Genomic DNA, 23,881 nt, shown 5'->3' with positions numbered 1-23,881 from the left:
GATAGCGCACATCCATACTCCCTACAGAAAGGCATCCTGAAGGGCCAGTATTTTAGGCTTCGCCGAAACTGTTCAACAATAAAAAAAAAAATTGAAGTCAGGCCAAAGACCTAAGAACAAGGTTTAGGGAAAGAGAGAACAGCTTTTGAAGTAGCCTGTAGCGAAAAGAGAGATACTCTTCTTGTCCCCAAAAAACAAAGGACAGAGACGTCTGTGTGCCCTAGCAAAATCCGTGTCATAGGTACTTTTGATGATGCACATCAAAAAGTGAGGCAAGTCTTATGTAAGCACTGGGATATATTAAAAGCAGACCCAGATCTAGACGAGATACTGGGACCATTTCCGCAATAACATACAGGAAGGGAAGGAGTCTAAGGGACAGATTAGTGAACAGTCATTTCCAGCCCCCAGAGAAACCAGGTAACTGGCTTTCAAGAAGACCTCTAGGCACATTCAAATTGTACGGCCTGTAGCCAGGTACACAAAACCCAAAAATTCACAGGCTCTAATACTAACAGAGAGTATACTATCCGAGACTTTGTGAATTGCTTAACTACAGGTGTAGTGTACCTGGCACAATGTACTTGCCCACTTGATTACGTGGGTAAAACGAAAAGAGAATTCAGGCGGCGTATAAGAGACCACGTAAATGATGTCCTAAATAAAAAGGATACCTCAGTGGCACGTCATATAGTTCAGTGTCATGGAGGACACATTACCTGTCTCAAATTTGTAGGCATACAGCACATTCCAAAACCAAGGACAGGTGGGGATTGGGATAAAATGATTCTAAGGGCAGAAACGAAGTGGATACACAGACTGAATTCCGTGACACCTGACGGTCTAAATGAGTGTTTGTCATATAAGCCATTCCGGTGAACTAGGAGTTGGTTCGCTGTAGCTACGTAATGTAAAAAGTATATATCATCTGCCTAGATTCCATCCAGCACCTATGTGAATATTTGGTGCTGTAATACATTTCTATTACTAGTGCCATTTGATCGTGATAGCTGGACACGTGTCTGTTTTATGATCCTTGTGCCTATTTAGTAATACTTGCCTCCTAAATAGTGATCAAAACAAGCAAAGATTTAGCATATATCTGGAGGCCACATTGTTTTAGATTCGTAAATAATGTGGTCACAAGATCCCCGTGGCAACTTGTACGCCCACGGACTACGTCACTTCTAGTAAGGAGCGGAGCGCTGCGAGTCCGGCACAGCAGAAGGCGGTGCCTTGAGATCGCGCGCCTCCGCTATGGATTTGCTGTTAGGTAAGGTGGGAGTGAGCAATGGATAGAACCCCTACTATGCCCATTGGATGGTAATTTTGGTAGGCGGAGTCTGGTGCCATAAATAGGAGACGCAACAACTCATACGCTGCCATTGCCTTAATATCTAAGCAGAAGCGCTGCCACTGCATTAAGCGCTCTGTGACACCTCCAGATGTCCTCGAAGAGCCAATTTTTAGATGGCGAAACGCGTTGGGTGATGGACTAGATTTGCTAGGAAGGGAAGTTTAAGTCATTTCTAGCACAGGACCGAGGTTCCAGCGGCTGGGGGCCGCCCTTTTTGAGACGGGTGCTCCGATTACAGCCAGTCAGGTTTTTCCCTGCTTATAGACTAGTCTGCATGGGGAAAGTATATAGGCTGAGCACCCTCAAAGGTTCATTTAGGCGGCAGGCAATCCCCCAGGAAAGGAACTGTACTGGAAAAGGACAATTAATTTTGTGCAGTACCCGTTTGCTTCCCCTCTGGAAAGCACAGTAAAAAATAGCTACAAACCATATTTAGTGTCTCATTTATTTTATTGACAGAAAAAATAAAAGTTATGTTTTAACTTTCAAAATAAGGTACGCTCAGTTCATCAGTATATAGTTCGGAGACCACTGATGATAGTAATAGTAGGTCATTCCAAATCCTGACCTCCATTAAACGTATTTTTATCGTATTTCCATCACCTTTATCATTATATACAGTATTAATGAAGATCAAATATCGATATGTCCACATGTTACATAAAAGTCTCCATGCGGAGTCCTGAATACAGTATGAATACAGTAAGAGAAGCAAAGTCCATGGGGACTTCATCTTCTCTGCTCCTCTTTTCTTCCATGGATCCCAGATTCAGGTAAATATAATCTGAGTGTTTGGCAAATCCAGGCTTATTTCATCCAAAAATAAACCCTCTTATTGGTGGTTTAAAGGGGTTGTCTCACTTTTAGGAAATGGTATTTACCACGTAGACAAAAGTTTTTACAAGGCACTTACTAATGTGTTGTGATTGTCCACATTGCCTCCTTAGCTATCGTAATTCAAATTTTCATTGCATTACACACCACACACATTCAGGGATGGCCACTACTGCAATCTGGCACAGTATAGGAAAAACCTTCGGCCTCTCTGGTGGTTGGTACGGTGCATAGGCACACATGCGCAGCAGCTTCCAGCCGCCTTGTATCTCTGCTGCAGCACAGCAGTGGCTGTAACCTCAGGAAATGAGCTGCAGGTGCATACGATGGAAAAATCAATCAAGACAGAAAAGGAGGCAAGATGGACAATCAAAAAACATTAGTAAGAGCCTTGTATTCACTTTGCCTACATAATAAATGCAATAAACCCATTTAATGTCTAGTTATACATCTGCTTTTGCAGACATTACACACAGGAATTTATTTTCTCTTCTGATGAGTTTTAAATTTTGATTTCCTTATGAAACATTTTTCACATATAGAAGATCAGGATGGTTTCTTTCCTCTGTGACTTCTACGATGATTCCTGAGACTGGTATTACTAATAAAAGATTTCCCACATTCAGAACATGAATACGGCTTCTCTCCAGTGTGATATCTCTGGTGTATAACAAGACTTGATTTATACATAAAGGATTTGTCACATTCAGAACATGAAAATAGCTTCTCCCCTGTATGAGTTCTGTCATGTCTAATAAGATGTGATTTACATGTAAAGGATTTCCCACATACTGAACATGAATACGGCCTCACTCCCGTGTGAACTTTCTGATGCATAACAAGTTTTGATTTCCATGTAAAAGATTTCCCACATTCTGAACATGAATATCGCCTCACTCCCGTGTGAACTCTCTGATGTTTCCTCAGTTCTCCTTTACCAATATAACATTTCCCACATTCTGAACATGGATACGGCTTCTCTCCTGTGTGACGTCTCTGATGTTTAACAAGATATGATTTAGTGGTAAAAGATTTCCCACATACTGAACATGAATACGGCCTCACTCCCGTGTGAACTTTCTGATGTTCCCTCAGTTTGGTGTTACTAATAAAACATTTCCCACATTCTGAACATGGATACGGCTTCTCTCCTGTGTGACCTTTCTGATGTTTAACAAGATCTGATTTCTGTGTAAAACATTTCCCACATTCTGAACATGAATACGGCTTCTCTCCTGTGTGGACTGCCTGGTGTATAACAAGACTTGATTTACATCTAAAGGATTTGCCACATTCAGAACATGAATATGGCCTCACTCCTGTGTGGACTGCCTGGTGTATAAGAAGACTTGATTTAAATCTAAAGGATTTCCCACATTCTGAACACGAATACGGCCTCACTCCCGTGTGAACTCTCTGATGTTCCCTAAGTTTGGTGTTACTAATAAAACATTTCCCACATTCTGAACATGGATACGGCTTCTCTCCTGTGTGAACTTTCTGATGTTTAACAAGTTCTGATTTCTGTTTAAAACATTTCCCACATTCTGAACATGAATACGGCTTCTCTCCTGTGTGGACTGCCTGGTGTATAACAAGACTTGATTTACATGTAAAGGATTTGCCACATTCAGAACATGAATATGGCCTCACTCCCGTGTGAACTCTCTGATGTTCAATAAGTTTGTCTTTCCTAATAAAAAATTTCCCACATTCTGAACATGGAAACAGCTTCTCTCCTGTGTGGGTTATATTGTGTTGAATAAGATGTGATTTATCCATAAAACATTTCCCACATATTGAACATGAATATGGCTTCTCTCCTGTGTGGACTGTCTGGTGTATAACAAGACTTGATTTACATTTAAAGGATTTGCCACATTCAGAACATGAATACGGTCTCACTCCCGTGTGAACTCTCTGATGTTCCCTTAGTTTGGCTTTCCTAATAAAACATTTCCCACATTCTGAACATGGGTATGGCTTCTCTCCTGTGTGACATTTCTGATGTTTAACAAGATCCGATTTATTTGTAAAACATTTCCCACATTCTGAACATGGAAATGGCTTCTCTCCTGTGTGAATTCTCTCATGTATAATAAGACCTGAATTATTTGTAAAACATTTACCGCAATGTGAACAGGGAAATCTCTTCAGTTCTGCCTGAGTTTTCATACATGTTCCAAGATGTGATTGTGGTGTACTTGTGGTAACAATTTGTGATTTATCTGGAGATTCTCCATGACTACTTGGTTTACGTGCTAGATCTGTAATCAGAAGTCCGGGATATACAAGCAGGGTGATGACGTTTTCTCTTGAAGAGTGTGGTATGAGAGCTACATTTTGTACTTGTGGTAACTTCATGGTTCCCTCAGAGTTCTTATTGGGATTTCCTGTTAGGATTAAAAATAGATAGTGAGTTTTTTTCAAACCACAAAATTATAACATTCCTCTTAGGCCTGAAACAGACATGCAGTTTTTGAGCCAAATTAAGAAGTGGATCCAGCAGGAAAGAGAAGTCCTTCTTGCGCCTGGATACAAGCTGAGATATGGCCTATCACCTTACAAACTAGAGTTAGTGGTAAATAGTGTAAGGGCTGCTGTGTCCACAAACCAGCAGTATAAAGCATTAATGGGACTCCTCTTGGAGTCCTCTCCATAATGTACATGAGCTCAAGACATTTTACTGCTGGTTTGTAGGAGCACAGCATCGGATGCAAGTGAGTATAAAGATAAAAATTACATTACTGGACTCAGCACCACTTACACTATACACCGTTTCATCTAGTTTGGGGGCGTTTTGGAGCGCACAGATCCCCTTTAAATGTATAACGTCTAAATAAGTGAGATGCATATGGGACAACTTGTTCGTGTGGGGTTGGAGAGGACAGAGACTCATTGGCAACCACAGAGAGACATATTTGCCAAGTGCCAAATTTGATAACACATATGCTAGCATCTGATTGGATGAGCCATAGAAGGAGAGAGGGGAAAACCATGTCAGATTCCACAGTGAAGGGGCAGAGGGTGGGTGTTAAGTCCATTTACAGTTATACTTGTCTGTGCATCTGTCTGTAACGTGTGTAAGAATTAAACAACAGTATGGCCTAAATTACAGAGGGTAAGTGAAGTGTTTATTAAAAATGTTGAGCCCTTTTCTCTGTACAGCCTTGAGATTCTTTAGAAACAGGATCTGAATTTTCACTCAGTCATCTTCTCTGACCATCTCTGACCTTAAAAACACTCATAGCTCAATTCCTACCTTACTTATAAGAATATGGTTTAAATAAGTGTTTATGGCCTTTTTTAATAATCTATATTTTTCATAATATTACCATACACAAGAATAAAATTCATAATTATTGTACATAATTATTAACCCCATCCTTTATCCCTTCACACTTTTCATCCCTTTTACTACGTGAGGAGAGAACAAAAAAAAAGTACGTCTAAAAATTATCACCCAGATTGGGATCACGTCCTGGAGTATCGTTATATAACAAGTGTTTATGACCTTTTAGTAAATTAGAGAAAAGGTTTATTAGATAAGCGGCATAAAGTGAAAGTACGATTCTCACAGCTAGACAAAGTTAACCTTTTGGGACAGTACGACCCAATATTTTTAATAAAGATTAATTGGAAAAATAATTTTTAGCCCAAAATGGGTAAAATACAATCATAAAAAAGAATTTCCCCGAAGCCTTTCAGAACATCTAGGATACTGCATCGAATGCTTCCCAGGAGTCAGAGCTGAGAAGTTTTTTTCTGGAATCTGGTATTTCTCTGGATGAATGGGATGCTGTAAGAAACCAGGTTGTGAGGCAGCAACAAGGAAGAGAAGAATAAAGTGAAGGTGATTGGGCCGAATGTTTGTAATTCTAATTCTAATATACAGGTCCTTCTAAAAGAATTATCATATTGTGATAAAGTTAATTATTTTCTGTAATGTACTGATAAACATTAGAATTTCATATATTTTAGATTCATTACACACAACTGAAGTAGTTCAAGCCTTTTATTGTTTTAATATTGATGATTTTGGCATACAGCTCATGAAAACCCAAAATTCCTATCTAAAAAAATTAGCATATCATGAAAAGGTTCTCTAAACGAGCTATTAACCTAATCATCTGAATCAACTAATTAACTCTAAACACCTGCAAAAGATTCCTGAGGCTTTTAAAAACTCCCAGCCTGGTTCATTACTCAAAACCGCAATCATGGGTAAGACTGCCGACCTGACTGCTATCCAGAAGGCCATCATTGACACCTCAAGCAAGAGGAGAAAGCCACAGAAAGACATGTCTGAAGGAATAGGCTGTTCCCAGAGCGCTGTATCAAGGCCCCTCAGTGGGAAGTCTGTGGGAAGGAAAAAGTGTGGCAGAAAACGCTGCACAACGAGAAGAGGTGACTGGACCCTGAGGAAGATTGTGGAGAAGGACCGATTCCAGACCTTGGGGGACCTGCGGAAGCAGTGGACTGAGTCTGGAGTATCAACATCCAGAGCCACCGTGTACAGGCGTGTGCAGGAAATGGGCTACAGGTGCCGCATTCCCCAGAAACAGCGGCAGAAGCGCCTGACCTGGGCTACAGAGAATCAGCACTGGACTGTTGCTCAGTGGTCCAAAGTACGTTTTTTGGATGAAAGCAAATTTTGCATGTCATTCGGAAATCAAGGTGCCAGAGTCTGGAGGAAGACTGGGGAGAGGGAAATGCCAAAATGCCTGAAGTCCAGTGTCCAGTCCCCACAGTCAGTGATGGTCTGGGGTGCCATGTCAGCTGCTGGTGTTGGTCCACTGTGTTTTATCAAGGGCAGGGTCAATGCAGCTAGCTATCAGGAGATTTTGGAGCACTTCATGCTTCCATCTGCTGAAAAGCTTTATGGAGATGAAGATTTCATTTTTCAGCACGACCTGGCACCTGCTCACAGTGCCAACACCACTGGTAAATGGTTTACTGACCATGGTATTACTGGGCTCAATTGGCCTGCCAACTCTTCTGACCTGAACCCCATAGAGAATCTGTGGGATATTGGGAAGAGAAAGTTGAGAGACGCAAGACCCAACACTCTGGATGAGCTTAAGGCCACTATCGAAGCATCCTGGGCCTCCATAACACCTCAGCAGTGCCACAGGCTGATTGCCTCCATGCCACGCCGCATTGAAGCAGTCATTTCTGCAAAAGGATTCCCGACCAAGTATTGAGGGCAGAACTGAACATAATTATTTGAAGGTTGACTTTTTTTGTATTAAAAACACTTTTCTTTTATTGGTCGGATGAAATATGCCAAAATCATCAATATTAAAATAATAAAAGGCTTGAACTACTTCAGTTGTGTGTAATGAATCTAAAATATATGAAAGTCTAATGTTTATCAGTACATTACAGAAAATAATGAACTTTATCACAATATGCTAATTTTTTTAGAAGGACCTGTAGTACAGAGATGGGGAGAGAAGATTGTACTGAGCTGGGATCCTTCCCTGGTTTACGTAAAAGATGGCACCTATGGAAGGATGTGAAGGAGACATTAAATAGACTGACAAAAAAAAAAAAAAAGGAGATGTTGGGATGAAGCTTTCTCTGTGTGACTGTAATGATAATAAAAGTAAGTGATTCAAAAGTAGTGTAATCTGGGGCGTGGCTTGGCCACGAGTGAAGATTGCCGCATAAGCTCAGAGCTCTGGCACATACGAAGCTTCGAAAAGCTGACACCGGGCACAACAGAGTCTCCACAAGCATATCTCCAACCCCAACATGATGACCAGGGGGAAAAGAGGGCTCAAGTCCCAAGGCAAATTGGACTTCTACTTTGAGGTGGATAAATACAAGAGAGATACAGCAGACACCAGGGACCCAGATCCCCCTGAATCACCAACCTCCTCACTCCCTGAAAGCCAAGAAGACCGGGATACCATCTTGGACAACGGCGCAGGAGCCCCTACGTTACCTGCTGGCAAAGCGGGCACTCTGGAGATCTGCGGGTCATCTTCTCCACGGGAAGCATTAGGAGGTACAGGTGGTGGAAAACAGCTAAGCGCACGGGTGCCATCTTGGGGGTCCTCCTCCACAAGCCCTGCAAAGCAAAAGCAGGGTTTACAGCCAAATGAATACGGTGGAGCGGTAAGCGACTCTACAGAGCCCAGCACACAAAGCCATTCAGCCCTAGCAAATTGCTTTGCCTCCATCCCCACCTCAGATGCCCCAGCTTCCAGCTCCCTGCTTCTGACATTCAATCACTCACTACAACATGGCATCACTCAGTTGATAACTCCATTTCAATCATCTGTTGACAACCTAGAACACCGAGTGACCCATATAGAAGCCAAAATGGGGGACTTTGCAGGCTCACACAACAATTTGATTGACGCACACCAAGCTCTGGAAGTTGAAGTCTCCTCACTGAGAGCCAAGGTAGTAGACCTGGAGGACTGCTCCAGAAGAAATAATATAAAGTTCAGGAGCATTCCTGAAGAAATCACACAGCAAGAACTGACCTCCTATATACAAAAAATAATTCTGCTTTTGGTGCCAGAATGCACCCCCATAGATCTCACTATTGACAGGGCACACAGAAAAGCGCGCCCTAAACACTTACTGAAAAATGTCCCTAGAGACGTTTTAGCGAGAGTGCACTACTACCATGTCATAAGCTATGCTTGCAGCCTGCAAGATTAAAGAGCTACAGGCTCCCTATCAATCGGTAACATTTTTCACAGATCTTTCAGCCACTATCCTGAAATTAAGAAGACAACTTTTACCAATAACCGATGCGTTAAGAGAATATAACATACTCTATCGTTGGGGGTTCCCTGTGAAAATAATTGTCACCTGTAACAACACCACATTTGCTATTTCCTCAGTGCAGGATGGGATCACGCTTCTTTCTGGTCAGGACATCACGGTGAAACAGCCGAAACAGTCATCACCTAATCCACCCGTCAAAATGAGATCCGAGTGGAAGACATCTCTATACAAATGAGCTCCTAAGAATGGTCACGACCCGGGACACCTGGTTGATTCTATTGTTATGCTGCGATAAGTGCCAGAACGTTCTACTAGTTAGCTCAGGTTACTTGTTCTCAATTTAGTTACTAGTAGCCAATTTAACTGCCCACATGTGATATGGCGTCTTCAGAACAGAAGATACCTAAGCCCAAGAGAAGGCTCCACATGACAAGTGGAACCTCATACTATGTTCACATTTTGATCTGTACTGGTTTGTGTACTTTCTTCTTCTTTTTTAGGACTTGGCCTCCCTTTCTCCTCCAGTTCAGGTCTGTGGCTCACTCGGAGGACCCTCTCAGCCTCTAGTACATCTCCTTCCCAACATATGCACTTATAGTGCCAACTCGATGGTACAACTATTGCACTTTACAAGATGGTGATTAAGATAGCTTCCTTCAACATTAAGGGACTTAATAGCCCTTATAAGCGTTCCTTGATGTGGAAAGAGGCGCTATCCTCATAATCAGACACATTTTGTGCACAGGAAACACACATCACACAGAAAGACGCTCATAGAATTAAACACCCTCAATACTTGCAGATCTACCAAGCACATTACGAAAAAAAAGCAAAGGGGAGTCCTACTGGCCATTAAGAAAAACATTACCTTTTCTATGATTTCTATTACGATTGATCCTAAAGAAAGATACCTTATACTAGTAGGATTTATTAACCATGTCAAATATACGCTGGTTACAGTATACGCCCCAAACCGCAGACAAATACACTTTCTCAATAGAGCGTTTAAAAAAATACACAATGTAAGACAAGGCCACCTGATAATATGTGGAGATTTTAACACCATCGCGGATACAACATGGGACATCACCTCCACTTCTAACTTGAGGACCGACACAATAGCATGACTAATACACAGACAACAGATATAGGATGTGATGAATACCACCCCTCGTGTCCGCTGACGTCAACCACGTCGAGCTCACGAGACCTGGTATGATCACGGGGTTTACCAAAAACGTGAAGTTACGCCCTCCAGAGGAGCACGTAAGGTCAGGCTGGTATAGTTTACACACACACCTCCTGTCCACGCGGGCACAGAGAGGCAACAAGCTGCAAGGGCCTTTTCACTGCCGCAGCGAAAACAGCGCGTCCTCAGCTCGAGTAACTGCCACCAGTTTCTCGTTTGATATAAGCCCGGTCCGCTAACGGGATTATATAGGGTCAGAAACCAACCCACGGTAGCTTATAACTAGGCCAAAACACGGACGTGGGGATTCGTGATCGAGATACAAGATAGCACAAGATTAAATTATAGATTTAATCGCTATAAGAGCACACTAGATATAACACACTATACACAGACAATATATATACAGTGGTCTGAGGTTACAGATTACAGGGTATATGGTTACAATAGGATTAAGCAGGGTGAAAGTAAGTTACCAAGTATGATGAAAGTTCCTTGGCGATGTCCTGAACCGGAGGCCACACGAGGGGCTGTGATCTCCTGCTATTTCCTGGGTCCCTCTAAACACATGTGTAGCATGTGACCCCTCTTCAGAAAAAGACGCCGCCTACTTGCTGGCACCAGGCTTTTAACCTGTAGCTGGTCCATCCCCTCCCTGCCTCAGGGAGGGGATGGACCAGCTACAGGTTAAAAGCCTGGTGCCAGCAAGTAGGCGGCGTCTTTTTCTGAAGAGGGGTCACATGCTACACATGTGTTTAGAGGGACCCAGGAAATAGCAGGAGATCACAGCCCCTCGTGTGGCCTCCGGTTCAGGACATCGCCAAGGAACTTTCATCATACTTGGTAACTTACTTTCACCCTGCTTAATCCTATTGTAACCATATACCCTGTAATCTGTAACCTCAGACCACTGTATATATATTGTCTGTGTATAGTGTGTTATATCTAGTGTGCTCTTATAGCGATTAAATCTATAATTTAATCTTGTGCTATCTTGTATGTAGCAGGTCAACTCCCCCTCTTCTGGGCTGACTGTGAATGACCCACAAAACCCTTTAGGGGTCATAGCTCCAGACCAGAGGGTCACAGGGAGATGGTTCTGGGACTAATGGACCTGCCTGGGTTCCGGCTATAATTAGAGCCCAAACCTGGTACCGGTAGGTGGCTTCTATGGGGAGATATGGGTATCTCCCTACCCCGACTGGGTACGAGTAAACAAAGACCATGGGACCGTACCTCGTGGCCACCGGGACACAAATATGTATCCGGTTTGCGTCTGCGGTGGCCAGGCGATTCATAATTCCTTATGAGAGGTAGGTGCCAATATGTCTAGGAAATCTCATTGAACCAGGCAAAAGCAGATATCCCCTGCTGGGGGGGGTTTCCTGCAAGATTCAGCTGGCTCCAAACTGGTGCATGGAGGTGTGAACTTTTCCTTGAAGTAGGGCCCTCCTGTGGAGTTCCTTACCTCTGCAATCTGTCAGCAAATGGGGGGTGTAAACTTATTTTGCATGTACACAGACTTACAATCAGAGCTGGGGGCTTTGAAGCAGGGAAATCCTGTCAGCAAATGGGGGGTGTGAGGACATGGCTGACAGTAAATATTAATCCATATTCCTCACACCTCCCCCTTTTAGAGGGCGCCAGGGGGCAGCACATTCCTGTGTTCCCCCGTGCGCCCATCCGCGCCCTCCCTGGTGGTTAATGGCAAAGTGGTACGGCCGGAGAGCCAGGCTCCTGCGTACCAACCTCCCATTCGTTCCTGACCCAGGTGGTCACCTGGATTGAGCCTGACCCTGAGGCCACAATGGCTGGCATCAGACGGTACCATAAACGGCCGCGTGCAGTCGGCTGCCTGTAGTACCGGGAAGCTAGAAAGGGCATGCTCCAGCGCCTGGAAGGCCGTCTCACAGTCGTTGGTCAAATCGACTGCGGAGGGCAGCTTCTTCCTGGTGCGGTCCGTCAGGGGCCTCGCCAGGCTACTATAGTGGGGTGCGAACTCCCTATAGTACCCGGCGGAGCCCAGGAAGGATATCGCCTGGTGCTTGTCCCGGAGGGTGATCCAGGATGAGCTGGCATCCCCTCTCCCAGGTTCCGGTTCCGAGGCTTCCCTGCCTACCCGGGGCCCCTCACTTATGCCCAGCTGGCACTTCCCTGGCGTAAGGGTCAAGCCTGCCTGGCAGATCTGCCCGAGCATCTGCGCCAGATGCTCTCGGGGATCCTCCCATGTAGGACCGAAGACGGCAATGACCTCCAGGTACGCAGCCGCGTACCTTTCAAGTCCCTTAAGCAGCTTGACCATCCGCTGAGAAGTGGCAGGGGCATACTCCATGCCCAAGGGCATCTTGGTGGACGCAGTCCTTCCATGCTTGTTTGCTAACATTTCCCGGAAGGGGTGGCCTTCTGGGAGGGCACCTGCCTCCCGTGCCTTCTGCCTTCCCCGGGCGTGGTCCAGGGGGACTAGGTGCATCCTGGCATTGAGCTGCTGGTGCGCGAGGTACGGTCCCTCCCAGGCCGCCGGAAGCTTAGTCTGAGGTACTGAAACCAGTGTCCATGCTTGCGGACCCACGTGATGGGTCCTCTCACAAGCTAATTGGTCGTACCCCTGCTTCTGGACGGTCTGGGCCTGCCCCATACTGTCGTGCACCAACCGCGACAAGGCCGGCGCTTTTTCCTGGAAGCGCACGACACACTCGATGACCGATGCCCCAGGGGTGGCTAGGTCTCCACTCCAAGCCTCTGCCTTAGCGGCCCCTGGGTATCTGGTTACCGGAGTCTCATGCACAGCCCACAGAAATTCTGCCCCGTACGGATAGGATACCACAAATGGTCGGTCCCTAGGCCACGCCCCTGGTGAGCCCTGTGGGACCGTTTCCTGGCACAACCGACCTTGGTCCCAGACCGCCCTCTGGAGGTCTGAATCCAAGGGAGGCCGTGCCATATGCTCTGTGAGAGCTTTCAAGCTGGCGCTAGCCCCTAACGCCCCCTGAAACCCCTGGTGGGACGTGGTCAGAATGGATGAGACTGCCACGTCCCCTGTCAGTTCTACTAACTGCTGGTCCCTAGGCCACTCCTCCGGTGAGCCCTGCTGGACCGTGACCCGGCACAGCCTTCCTTGGTCCCAGACCACCTGCTTGAGGTCTGAGTCCGAGGGAGGCAGCGCCGCTTGCTCCCTGAGAGCGTTCAGGCTGGCGTCAGCCACTAACGCCACCTGAAACCCCTGACTGGACGTGGTCAGAATAGATGAGACTGCCACGTCCTCTGTCAGGTCCCTGGGACCTGTCTCTGGGCCTCCATCTGACTTGGCAGACACTTGGTCGGAAGGGGGAAAGCCATCAGACCCCTGAGGGGCCCCTAGGGCCCCAGCACTCCCACTGCGCGTGACAGCCGCTGCCACCGCTGGTAGTGCCTGCTTCCCCTCAACTCCCGACCAAGTCGCCAGTCCAGGCGGACTAACCTGGCCCTCTGACATCCCAGTGGTGGAGGAACACTGCACTGAGGCTTCACCTGGCAGTCCCACTTCTCCTGGGACAGCCCTGACCTCATTTGCATCCTCCCCCCCTGCAGCTGTCTGCCCCCTGCTTGTCCCCCCAGTCACCACACTGGAGGACAACAGGTCCCAGCATGCTTGCTGGCTACATCCTGGGGCTTCAGCCCAGCTGACAGGAATGACCCCCTCCCCACTGAGGGGAGAGGCACACATTACATCCCCCACATCCCCATCAACATGCATAATAGGTACATTCACAGTATTATCCGGGGGGGACATTGCATCACATTCTGGGGAATCGGACCCTGGGGCGTCAGCGGCCACATACTTAGACACAAGCCGCCCCAGGTCCGTCCCCAGCAAAACACTGGCAGGGATATTTGCGGATACCCCCACCTCCCTTACTCCTCGACCGGCACCCCAGTCCAGATAAACCTTGGAGACGGGCAGCGCCGGGTCCACTCCTCCAATCCCGGAGACAGTGAGGGATCTCCCGGGCAGTAAATCATGGGGTGTCACCAGTTCAGGTCGTACCAGTGTCATTTCAGCGCCGGTGTCTCTAAGTCCCATGGCCACAGCCTGGCCCACGGTGACCGGTTGAACATTGTCAAGGGACCTCCCACCACCCCCACCCACACACAACACAGTGGACGGTTTCCGGGTTGATGACTGGGACGGATCCCTCGGGCGCTGGGGACACATGGCTTGGAAGTGTCCTGGCTGCTTACACAGGTGACAAAGTCGGGGTTCCCCCACCGACGTGGAAAGTGCAGCAGGGGCCGGTGCCCACTTGGGCCTAGGGGCAGGGGTAGCAGGTGCAGCGTGCGTCTTACCCCCTCTCCAGCCGACAGGTTTCCGGGCCTCTGAAGTCCTGTTGTTGGTGTATTCATCGGCCAGGGCTGCGGTTGCGGAGGCCCCCTTTGGCTTCCGGTCACGGAGGTACTGCTGGAGATCCTCTGGGCAGTTCCACAAGAACTGTTCTGTGGCGATGAGCTCCTTCAGCTGCTGGACGGTGGAGAGCTCCAATCCTGTGGTCCATTGGTCGACCGCTCTCAGCAAGGCCCGCATGTGATCGGCCCAGCTCTGGGTAGAACCCCGGTGCAAATTCCTGAGCCTTTTCCGGTACGACTCAGGGGTTAAGTTATACTGCCTGACCAGAGCCTGTTTGATGTCCTCATAGCTCAGGATGGTCTCGCTGGGCAGGTACCCGAAGATTTCAAGGGCTTTTCCCCTGAGCCGTGGCGTGAGGAATCTGACCCACTGGTCCTCTGGCAGTTGGTATTGATGGCAGGCTGTCTCAAATGCCAACAAAAAGGTGTCCAGGTCCCCATCTTTGTCCAGTAGGGGAAAGTCCTCCGCCCGCAGTTTCGGAATCCGGACCTCTGGAGACTCACATTGGGCTGGGGATGGCTTCTGGAATTGGAGCTTTAGCTGGAGCATCTGTAGCTGGTGCTCACGCTCGGCCCGCTCGCGACGCTCTGCAGCCTCTGCTTGCTCGCGACGCTCTGCAGCCTCTGCTCGCTCGCGACGCTCTGCAGCCTCTGCTTGCTCGCGACGCTCTGCAGCCGCCAGTAGGAGCTCAGAGGCTGCCTGGTCTCCAGCCTGGAGACGGTCCATGGCAGCTTGTAGGAGAGCAGCTGAGCCAGCTTGGCTGGGGGGAGGGGCAGGTGGAGCGAGGCCCGCCGCGGACCTCACCTCTGGCGACTGGCTCCTTGGGGAGCTTTGGTTGTGCTCCCCCTCGCCTTCCACCTCCACTCCGCCCCCATTTAAAGCATCGGCCATCTCCTTCGATTTGCTCCTTGTGATACTGGCCGTCATTGCAACGGATGGTCACTGACACCACTGCAACCTGATGCACACACACCTTATTGTATCTGCCCTCAGACAGTCTAGTGTTGAACTGATCTTAAGACTCCAGCAGCAAGAGCTACTGCTGGTCGTCTTTAGTGTCTGGAAGTATGGGTCTCACACTCACAAACACTAGTATCTCGATCCCACTTTGCTGCCACCAATATGTGATGAATACCACCCCTCGTGTCCGCTGACGTCAACCATGTCGAGCTCACGAGACCTGGTATGATCACGGGGTTTACCAAAAACGTGAAGTTACGCCCTCCAGAGGAGCACGTAAGGTCAGGCTGGTATAGTTTACACACACACCTCCTGTCCACGCGGGCACAGAGAGGCAACAAGCTGCAAGGGCCTTTTCACTGCCGCAGCGAAAACAGCGCGTCCTCAGCTCGAGTAACTGCCACCAGTTTCTCGTTTGATATAAGCCCGGTCCGCTAACGGGATTATATAGGGTCAGAAACCAACCCACGGTAGCTTATAACTAGGCCAAAACACGGACGTGGGGATTCGTGATCGAGATACAAGATAGCACAAGATTAAATTATAGATTTAATCGCTATAAGAGCACACTAGATATAACACACTATACACAGACAATATATATACAGTGGCCTGAGGTTACAGATTACAGGGTATATGGTTACAATAGGATTAAGCAGGGTGAAAGTAAGTTACCAAGTATGATGAAAGTTCCTTGGCGATGTCCTGAACCGGAGGCCACACGAGGGGCTGTGATCTCCTGCTATTTCCTGGGTCCCTCTAAACACATGTGTAGCATGTGACCCCTCTTCAGAAAAAGACGCCGCCTACTTGCTGGCACCAGGCTTTTAACCTGTAGCTGGTCCATCCCCTCCCTGCCTCAGGGAGGGGTCAACTCCCCCTCTTCTGGGCTGACTGTGAATGACCCACAAAACCCTTTAGGGGTCATAGCTCCAGACCAGAGGGTCACAGGGAGATGGTTCTGGGACTAATGGACCTGCCTGGGTTCCGGCTACAATTAGAGCCCAAACCTGGTACCGGTAGGTGGCTTCTATGGGGAGATATGGGTATCTCCCTACCCCGACTGGGTACGAGTAAACAAAGACCATGGGACCGTACCTCGTGGCCACCGGGACACAAATATGTATCCGGTTTGCGTCTGCGGTGGCCAGGCGATTCATAATTCCTTATGAGAGGTAGGTGCCAATATGTCTAGGAAATCTCATTGAACCAGGCAAAAGCAGATACCCCCTGCTGGGGGGGGGTTTCCTGCAAGATTCAGCTGGCTCCAAACTGGTGCATGGAGGTGTGAACTTTTCCTTGAAGTAGGGCCCTCCTGTGGAGTTCCTTACCTCTGCAATCTGTCAGCAAATGGGGGGTGTAAACTTATTTTGCATGTACACAGACTTACAATCAGAGCTGGGGGCTTTGAAGCAGGGAAATCCTGTCAGCAAATGGGGGGTGTGAGGACATGGCTGACAGTAAATATTAATCCATATTCCTCACATAGGACATTTGGCGTAAACAACACGGCCCTGATAAAGATTACACCTTTTTCTCCCACCCATTCAACACATACTCTAGGATAGATACAGTCAGGTCCATAAATATTGGGACATCAACACAATTCTAAAATGTTTGGCTCTATACACCACCACAATGGATTTGACATGAAACGAACAAGATGTGCTTTACCTGCAGACTGTCAGCTGTAATTTGAGGGTATTTACATCCACATCAGGTGAACGGTGCAGGAATTACAGCAGTTTGCATCTGTGCCTCCCACTTGTTAAGGGTCCAAATGTAATGGGACAATTGGCTTCTCAGCTGTTCCATGGCCGGTGTGTGTTATTCCCTCATTATCCCAATTACAATGAGCAGATAAAAGGTCCAGAGTTCATTCCGAATCTGCTATTTGCATTTGGAATCTGTTGCTGTCAACTCTCAAAATTAGATCCAAAGAGCGGTCACTATCAGTGAAGACATCATTAGGCTGAAAAAACACAACAAACCCATCAGAGAAATAGCAAAAACATCAGGCCTGGCCAAAACAACAGTTTAGAACATTCTTAAAAAGAAGGAACGCACCGGTGAGCTCAGCAACACCAAAAGAGCCAGAAGACCATGGAAAACAACTGTGGTGGATGACCAAAGAATTCTTTCCCTGGTGAAGAAAACACCCTTCACAACAGTTGGCCAGATCAAGGACACTCTCTAGGAGGTAGGTGTATGTGTGTCAAAGTCAAAAATCAAGAGAAGACTTCACCAGAGTGAATACAGAGGGTTCACCACAAGATGTAAACCATTGATGAGCCTCAAAAACAGGAAGGCCAGATTAGAGTTTGCCAAACGACATCTAAAAAAGCCTTCACAGTTCTGGAACAACATCCTATGGACAGATGAGACCAAGATCAACTTGTACCAGAGTGATGGGAAGAGAAGAGTATGAAGAAGGAAAGGAACTGCTCATGATCCTAAGCATACCACCTCATCAGTGAAGCATGGTGGTGGTAGTGTCATGGCGTGGGCATGTATGGCTGCCAATGGAACTGCTTCTCTTGTATTTATTGATGATGTGACTGCTGACAAAAGCAGCAGGATGAATTCTGAAGTGTTTCGGGCAATATTATCTGCTCATATTCAGCGAAATGCTTCAGAACTCAATGGACGGCGCTTCACAGTGCAGATGGACAATGACCCAAAGCATACTGCAAAAGCAACCAAAGAGTTTTTTAAAGGAAAGAAGTGGAATGTTCTGCAATGGCCAAGTCAATCACCTGACCTGAATCTGATTGAGCATTTCACTTGCTGAAGGGAAAATGCCCCAAGAACAAGCAGGAACTGAAGACAGTTGCAGTAGAGGCCTGGCAGAGCATCATCAGGGATGAGACCAGCGTCTGGTGATGTCTATGCGTTCCAGACTTCAGGCTGTAATTGACGGCAAAGGATTTGCAACCAAGTATTAAAAAGTGAAAGTTTGATTTATGATTATTATTCTGTCCCATTACTTTTGGTCCCTTCCCAAGTGGGAGGCACATATGCAAACTGCTGTAATTCCTGCACCGTTCACCTGATGTGGATGTAAATCCCTCAGATTACAGCCGACAGTCTGCGGGTAAAGCTGACAGTCTGCAGGTAAAGCACATCTAGTTAGTTTCATTTCAAATCCATTGTGGTGGTGTATAGAGCCAAAAATGGTAGAGTTGTGTTGATGTCCCAATATTTATGGACCTGACTGTATGTTTTTGGGCGACAAGATTATCCTTCAGAATGTCTCCTCTTCCACAATTGAAACAGTTACGTGGTCCTATCAGGCAGCCATTACCATTACCAGAAACCCGCACTCAGCCTGCTACATATATGTGGAGGGACAATGCGTTTTTAATGGCACACACCTCCTATAAGATAGAAATACAAAAAGACATAAATGAATATTTTCAACTAAACTCCGGAACGGTTACCAAACATACCACACTCTGGAATGCACACAAGGCATATATACGGGGAATATTTATCAAACTGGGAAACCAAGCAAAGAAAGAAAGAGAGAAACGCTTCACAGAAATATATATCACACTCCAAAATATAGAAGCATTAAACAAGAAGACATCATCTCCTAACCTCCAAGACCAGATCCATCAACTAAGATTAAAATTGAATGAATGCCTACTAAACACATATGAGAAACAATTGCGAGCACTAAATGTGCAATATTACTCCCAAAACAATAAAAGTGGTAAATTATTAGCAAAAAAGCTAAAACAACGAGCCCAAAAATCTAGAATCCAATACTTGCTCCACACTACTGGCAGACATAAAGATATAGCGAACCGTTTTCGGGAATACTATTCATCCCTTTATAATCTGGAGGACACTGGAGTTACTCCGCCGTCCGAATTGGATATAAACTCCTTCTTAAGCAAAATATCGCTCCCGAACTTGTCACCCGACCAGATACGAGCACTTACCTCTCCCATAACAGAAAAATTAATACTACATATTATCAAAACCCTCCCCTTGCATAAGGCACCTGGACCTGATGGCCTATCCAACACATATGGAAATATCTCCCCACCTACTAGAAATGTTCTCGGAGGTGACCGAGACAGGTGCATGTGATAAAGAAATGTTAACAGCTACTATAGTAACCCTCCCTAAACCCGGAAAAGACCCAACCTCTCCACAAAACTTTCGCCCGATATCCCTCCTTAATACTGACATAAAACTATTCTCCAAACTCATAGCCTCAAGAATAGACAAAGTTCTCCCCAGCATTATACATCCAGACCAAGCTGGGTTTGGTAAAAACAGGCAGGCGTCGGACAACTCTAGACGCCTATTAAACCTCAGAGACCAAGCAGAAAGAACACGATGCCCATCACTGTTAGTGGCCATGGAGGCCGAGAAGGCATTTGACCGCATTAATTGGTCATTTGCTTTTTCTGTATTAGATAATTTGGGATCCAATGGACACATCCTTAACGCAATCAAATCACTTTATTCGGCCCGTCGGCCAGAGTGTTGGCGAATGGTACGTTATCTGACTCATTTGACATAACAAATGGAACCCACCAAGGGTGTCCGTTGTCTCCTTTAATATTTGTTCTTACCATAGAACCTTTTTCTCAGGCGATCAGACAACACGCGAACATAGAAGGGATAGAGATAGGGGCTTCTGTACAGCATTCTCTTGCTGTGTGTGACCACTGACCCGGTTCCCACCCTAGATGAGCGGTGATGTGACTGCTCCTGAGGACGCGCCAGCATCACATTCATGTCATGTTTATACGTACATGCTGTTATTTCTTCCTGCACCGTGTATGATACATGTGATGTGATATCCCAGAGTATGTGACTTTAAGCTGCTGTAAGTGCATCGCTGTGGATGAGACACCCTGTGGCCATAGCAGGAACGTGTATTAGGGATGTCACAGGTGACTCTGTTCTGCCACCTCAGATAAGTTTTGTAGGTGTGGAGCCGTGAAGATAATCGCACTAATTACTGGAGAACCGCACTCTGTACAGTAGGAGCACACTTTATATGTTGTATATTGCACTGTGTTCTGTCAACCATTGGTGGCAGGGAAGGGTTAACTCCACGTTTGTATTTCCCAAGACGGAATAAATACAAATGCAGGGAGAGCCATGCGGTCAGATGCAGAAAAGAGACAACCTGCCCTTCAGTTATCTGGGAGATGCAGGGGTTTTGGTGGTTAGTTAGCTGCCAGTGGAGGTGCGTGACACTAGCCATAAAGGAGACCACCGCAGGACCTGGACAGGGCAAAGGACCAGCTGAGCAATGCAGAGGACATGAAGCCGGGGCACAGGGACAGAAAGTAGCAACCAATGACATTAAGCTGCTGTCTCTTTAAGAGAAAGCCCTATTATTAAATCAGCTGCCTCTGACTAAGACCAGATTCACACATCTGGATTCCAGATCCGGATAGCTCCCTGTGAGGTTGGGTCAGTAAACCTGTGGTTGGGCCTAATGGAGAGGATATGCTGACGGAGCCTCTCATCGGGCACCATCCTGGTCACTGTGAATTTACACCAAGACTGTGTCCTAATAGAGAGACTCTGTAACCACATGCTAATCCCCCATGTGAAATAGTAAGGGTAGGCTCACAGATCGCATATACACTGTGGATGTAAGGGCAGCAAATCCTCAGCATTCTACAGTACCAGAAAATGGAGATTTTGAGAAATCTTATCTTATGCAGCAAAAAAAAAAAATCTGAGCATAAATTGACCTGCAGTTCGGATTTACATCTGCAGCCCATCAACTCTGTGGAAATGTAAGGAGCGAAATCTACGGCAAATCCACATGTAACACATACAGATTTCACCATACCCTTACAAATAATCCTGTACATGAGTTCAGTAAATATTCTTAGATGCTGTGGTCTCCAGTGACTGTGGGATCGCAGGGTTTAAACAGGTGGGTTTGATGTTACCTCCAGTCCCAGCAGCAGGCAGGACTCCACTGTAAAACACACCCAGGACCCACAGCGTATGGAGCGGCCTCAGCTTACTTCACTGGAGATCTAAGGTGGAGCCTCACCTGAAGAAACCTCCCAATTCCCTTCCTCCATTCATGATTCCATACCTGTGGTCACATGGGCTGGAATGTCCTCCTCCACCTCACTCTTACACGGGGGATCGCCCATCATCTGCTCTTCTTCATCCTCCACTTTAATATCAGTCACATCTTCCCCCTGATTTGTCATCTGTAACAATTCAGGACAATACAGCAGACAGGTGGGAAATCTAACAGATCCACATAAGAGACCCCCACCATCTATGACCCCTCTATGGCTGCAGGACCCCCTATATAGATGTGTATAGGGCTCAGCTCCATCTACCTGATGGTTCTCTGGGAGCTTATCCTCTGGACAGTCCTGGGAATACAGAGGACGGGGACATCTCTCGGGGGGATTTCCTTCTATGAGTGCATCTGTAGGAAACACACAGGGACAGGAGAGAGGACAGGAGAGATTATTACATGTGATGATGAGACGATGGGAGTAGTATCCAGGTGACCCATGACAGCCCCCCTCCTTACCCTGCTGATCGCCCCATAAATCCATCTCATCTTCATCTTTAACCTCAGCCTTAATATCCATCAGATTTTCATCCTAAATTAGAGAAATGTAAAATGATCTTTGGTCCAATCACTTTCTGGTCAGATTCTGGGGAGACTTCAGCTCCATCTACCTGATAGTTCTCTGGGACCTTCTGTGGAAATCTCTCGGGGGGATTTCTCCTCCTGAATCCATCTGTGGAGACACAAGCACACAGTGACTGAATACACGGCCTCCTGTAGATCTGTCTATAGATCAGACTCTTCTCTCAGCTCCTTCACTTCTAGGTTTAGTGATCAGCGTCCAAAATAAAAATGTTCTCCTTCTCAACAACCTTCTGCTAAACCTCAAACTAAGGCTACATGCACACGAACGTTGTTTGTTTCCGTGTCGGTTCCGTTTTCTTTGCGGATAATATGTAGACGCATTCATTTCAATGGGTCCGCAAAAAATGCGGACAGCACACCATGTGCTATCCACATCCGTATGTCCGTTCCGTAGTCCCGCAAAAAAAATATAACATGTCCTATTCTTGTCCTTTTTAGTTATTGTTACAATGGATCCGCAAAAAAAAACGGTTGGCATACGGATGTCATCCTTTTTTTTTGCGAATCCGCAATTTGCAGACTGCAAAACACATACGGTCGTGTGCATGTAGCCTAATCCAGTAATATAGAACATAGAAATTCCAGGCTGTGAACTGCTCTTTCTTCCAGAGTCTTGGCTTTCATGCTTTACAGCAGGTGGAAGAGACTTGAACACTGATGGATTTAGATCGGTCATCTGGTGGAGAAAACCTAGATCCTAATCTGGTTGGGAGATGAACTGAACTAATTCCATAAATCGCCATTTCTAGGGAGCAAGAATGAGGATTTGCCCGGTATCATGGAAAGTAATTCACCCCCCACCCCATAGCATGAGTGAGGAGGAAATATTTCCATTGACAGGCAGAAATCCTGCACTGAATGTCCCACCAACAACACATCTTAAAAGGGAGCCTTCCGCTCCTGCTGCTTTACCGCATCTGGCGTCATGACAAACTGTTTATACACCTGTTGGTCATAACACCTTAAAGGGATCTCAAGGCTGGGGCCGGACGTCGCAAATAGCGTCACAAACAGGATTTGAACTGTACTAAACTGTGCCATACAGGATTACAAAAGTCCCATTGAAAGTGACTTTACTACGGAGGGGCAGACGCAAAACTGTGCACGCCGGCGTCCGAAGGGTTAATCAACCATCTTTAATGGTGATGCGCAGCTTCCTCTACCAGTCCAGAAATGGGAAAACTGAAGAAACGCCCCCTCAACAGCGGGAAAACCCAGCCCTGTCCACAGGGAGCGATCGCACGGCAAAGAGAAGGGAAGTGGCAGCTCCACCTCCGAAGCCTCACCCTTGATTCCAGTTCACGCCAGCATTTAGGGAGGACAGAGGAAGTCGACGGCGCACTTACAGGAAGTGAAGCGGCGGCCATCTTGGAAAAGAGCAAATGCAGTTCTCTCTCCACTGGATCCCGAGAACCCACGACTGGAGATCTGATTGAGTACTACTGGGGAAAATAACGCTATTAAAGATGGTTTAGGACTGAAATCCTCCTGCCCGAGCATTATACTCTCCAAAATTGTGCAGTCGCAGCAACGTGCACTTACATTGCTGTTTAGCCTACATTGACCCCCCCTAGTCTGGTACAGGATAGCAAAAGCCATGTCGGACAGTGAAGACAACACCCAGTTGGACTGCAGTGATCCAACAGCGGCAGCTACATGCATCATGCCTCTTACTATGCCATATTGCTTTGGAGCACCCTAGCTTCCACATTACGCAGGAGAATCCAATTCACTCAGGGAACTCCG

The 23,881-nt window shown here is 46.7% G+C and overlaps 2 protein-coding genes across 2 annotated transcripts in view; one reads left to right on the top strand and one right to left on the bottom strand.

The window, feature by feature from the left end:
• Positions 1-23,881, top strand: part of LOC122935208 (zinc finger protein 397-like) — a 1,371,324-nt gene that overhangs the window by 965,604 nt on the left and 381,839 nt on the right. The window lies entirely within an intron of this gene.
• On the bottom strand, positions 1,789-21,609 carry LOC122933834 (gastrula zinc finger protein XlCGF57.1-like). Its single transcript, XM_044288902.1, has 3 exons — positions 21,554-21,609; positions 8,142-8,267; positions 1,789-4,584 (listed from the first exon to the last, which is right to left on the bottom strand). Exon 3 carries the CDS (start codon positions 4,553-4,555, stop codon positions 2,738-2,740), a length of 1,818 nt encoding a protein of 605 aa, XP_044144837.1. The 5' UTR covers positions 4,556-4,584; positions 8,142-8,267; positions 21,554-21,609; the 3' UTR covers positions 1,789-2,737.

Source organism: Bufo gargarizans, chromosome 4 (genome assembly GCF_014858855.1).
Source record: "Bufo gargarizans isolate SCDJY-AF-19 chromosome 4, ASM1485885v1, whole genome shotgun sequence".
NCBI lineage: Eukaryota > Metazoa > Chordata > Amphibia > Anura > Bufonidae > Bufo > Bufo gargarizans.
The sequence above is the reverse complement of the archived record's forward strand: the minus strand, read 5'-3'. Positions and strand labels throughout refer to the sequence as shown.

Coding starts and splice junctions, on each gene's coding strand:
- LOC122933834 (XM_044288902.1), bottom strand. CDS start 4,555: ATGAAGTTACCACAAGTACAAAATGTAGCTCTCATACCACACTCTTCA.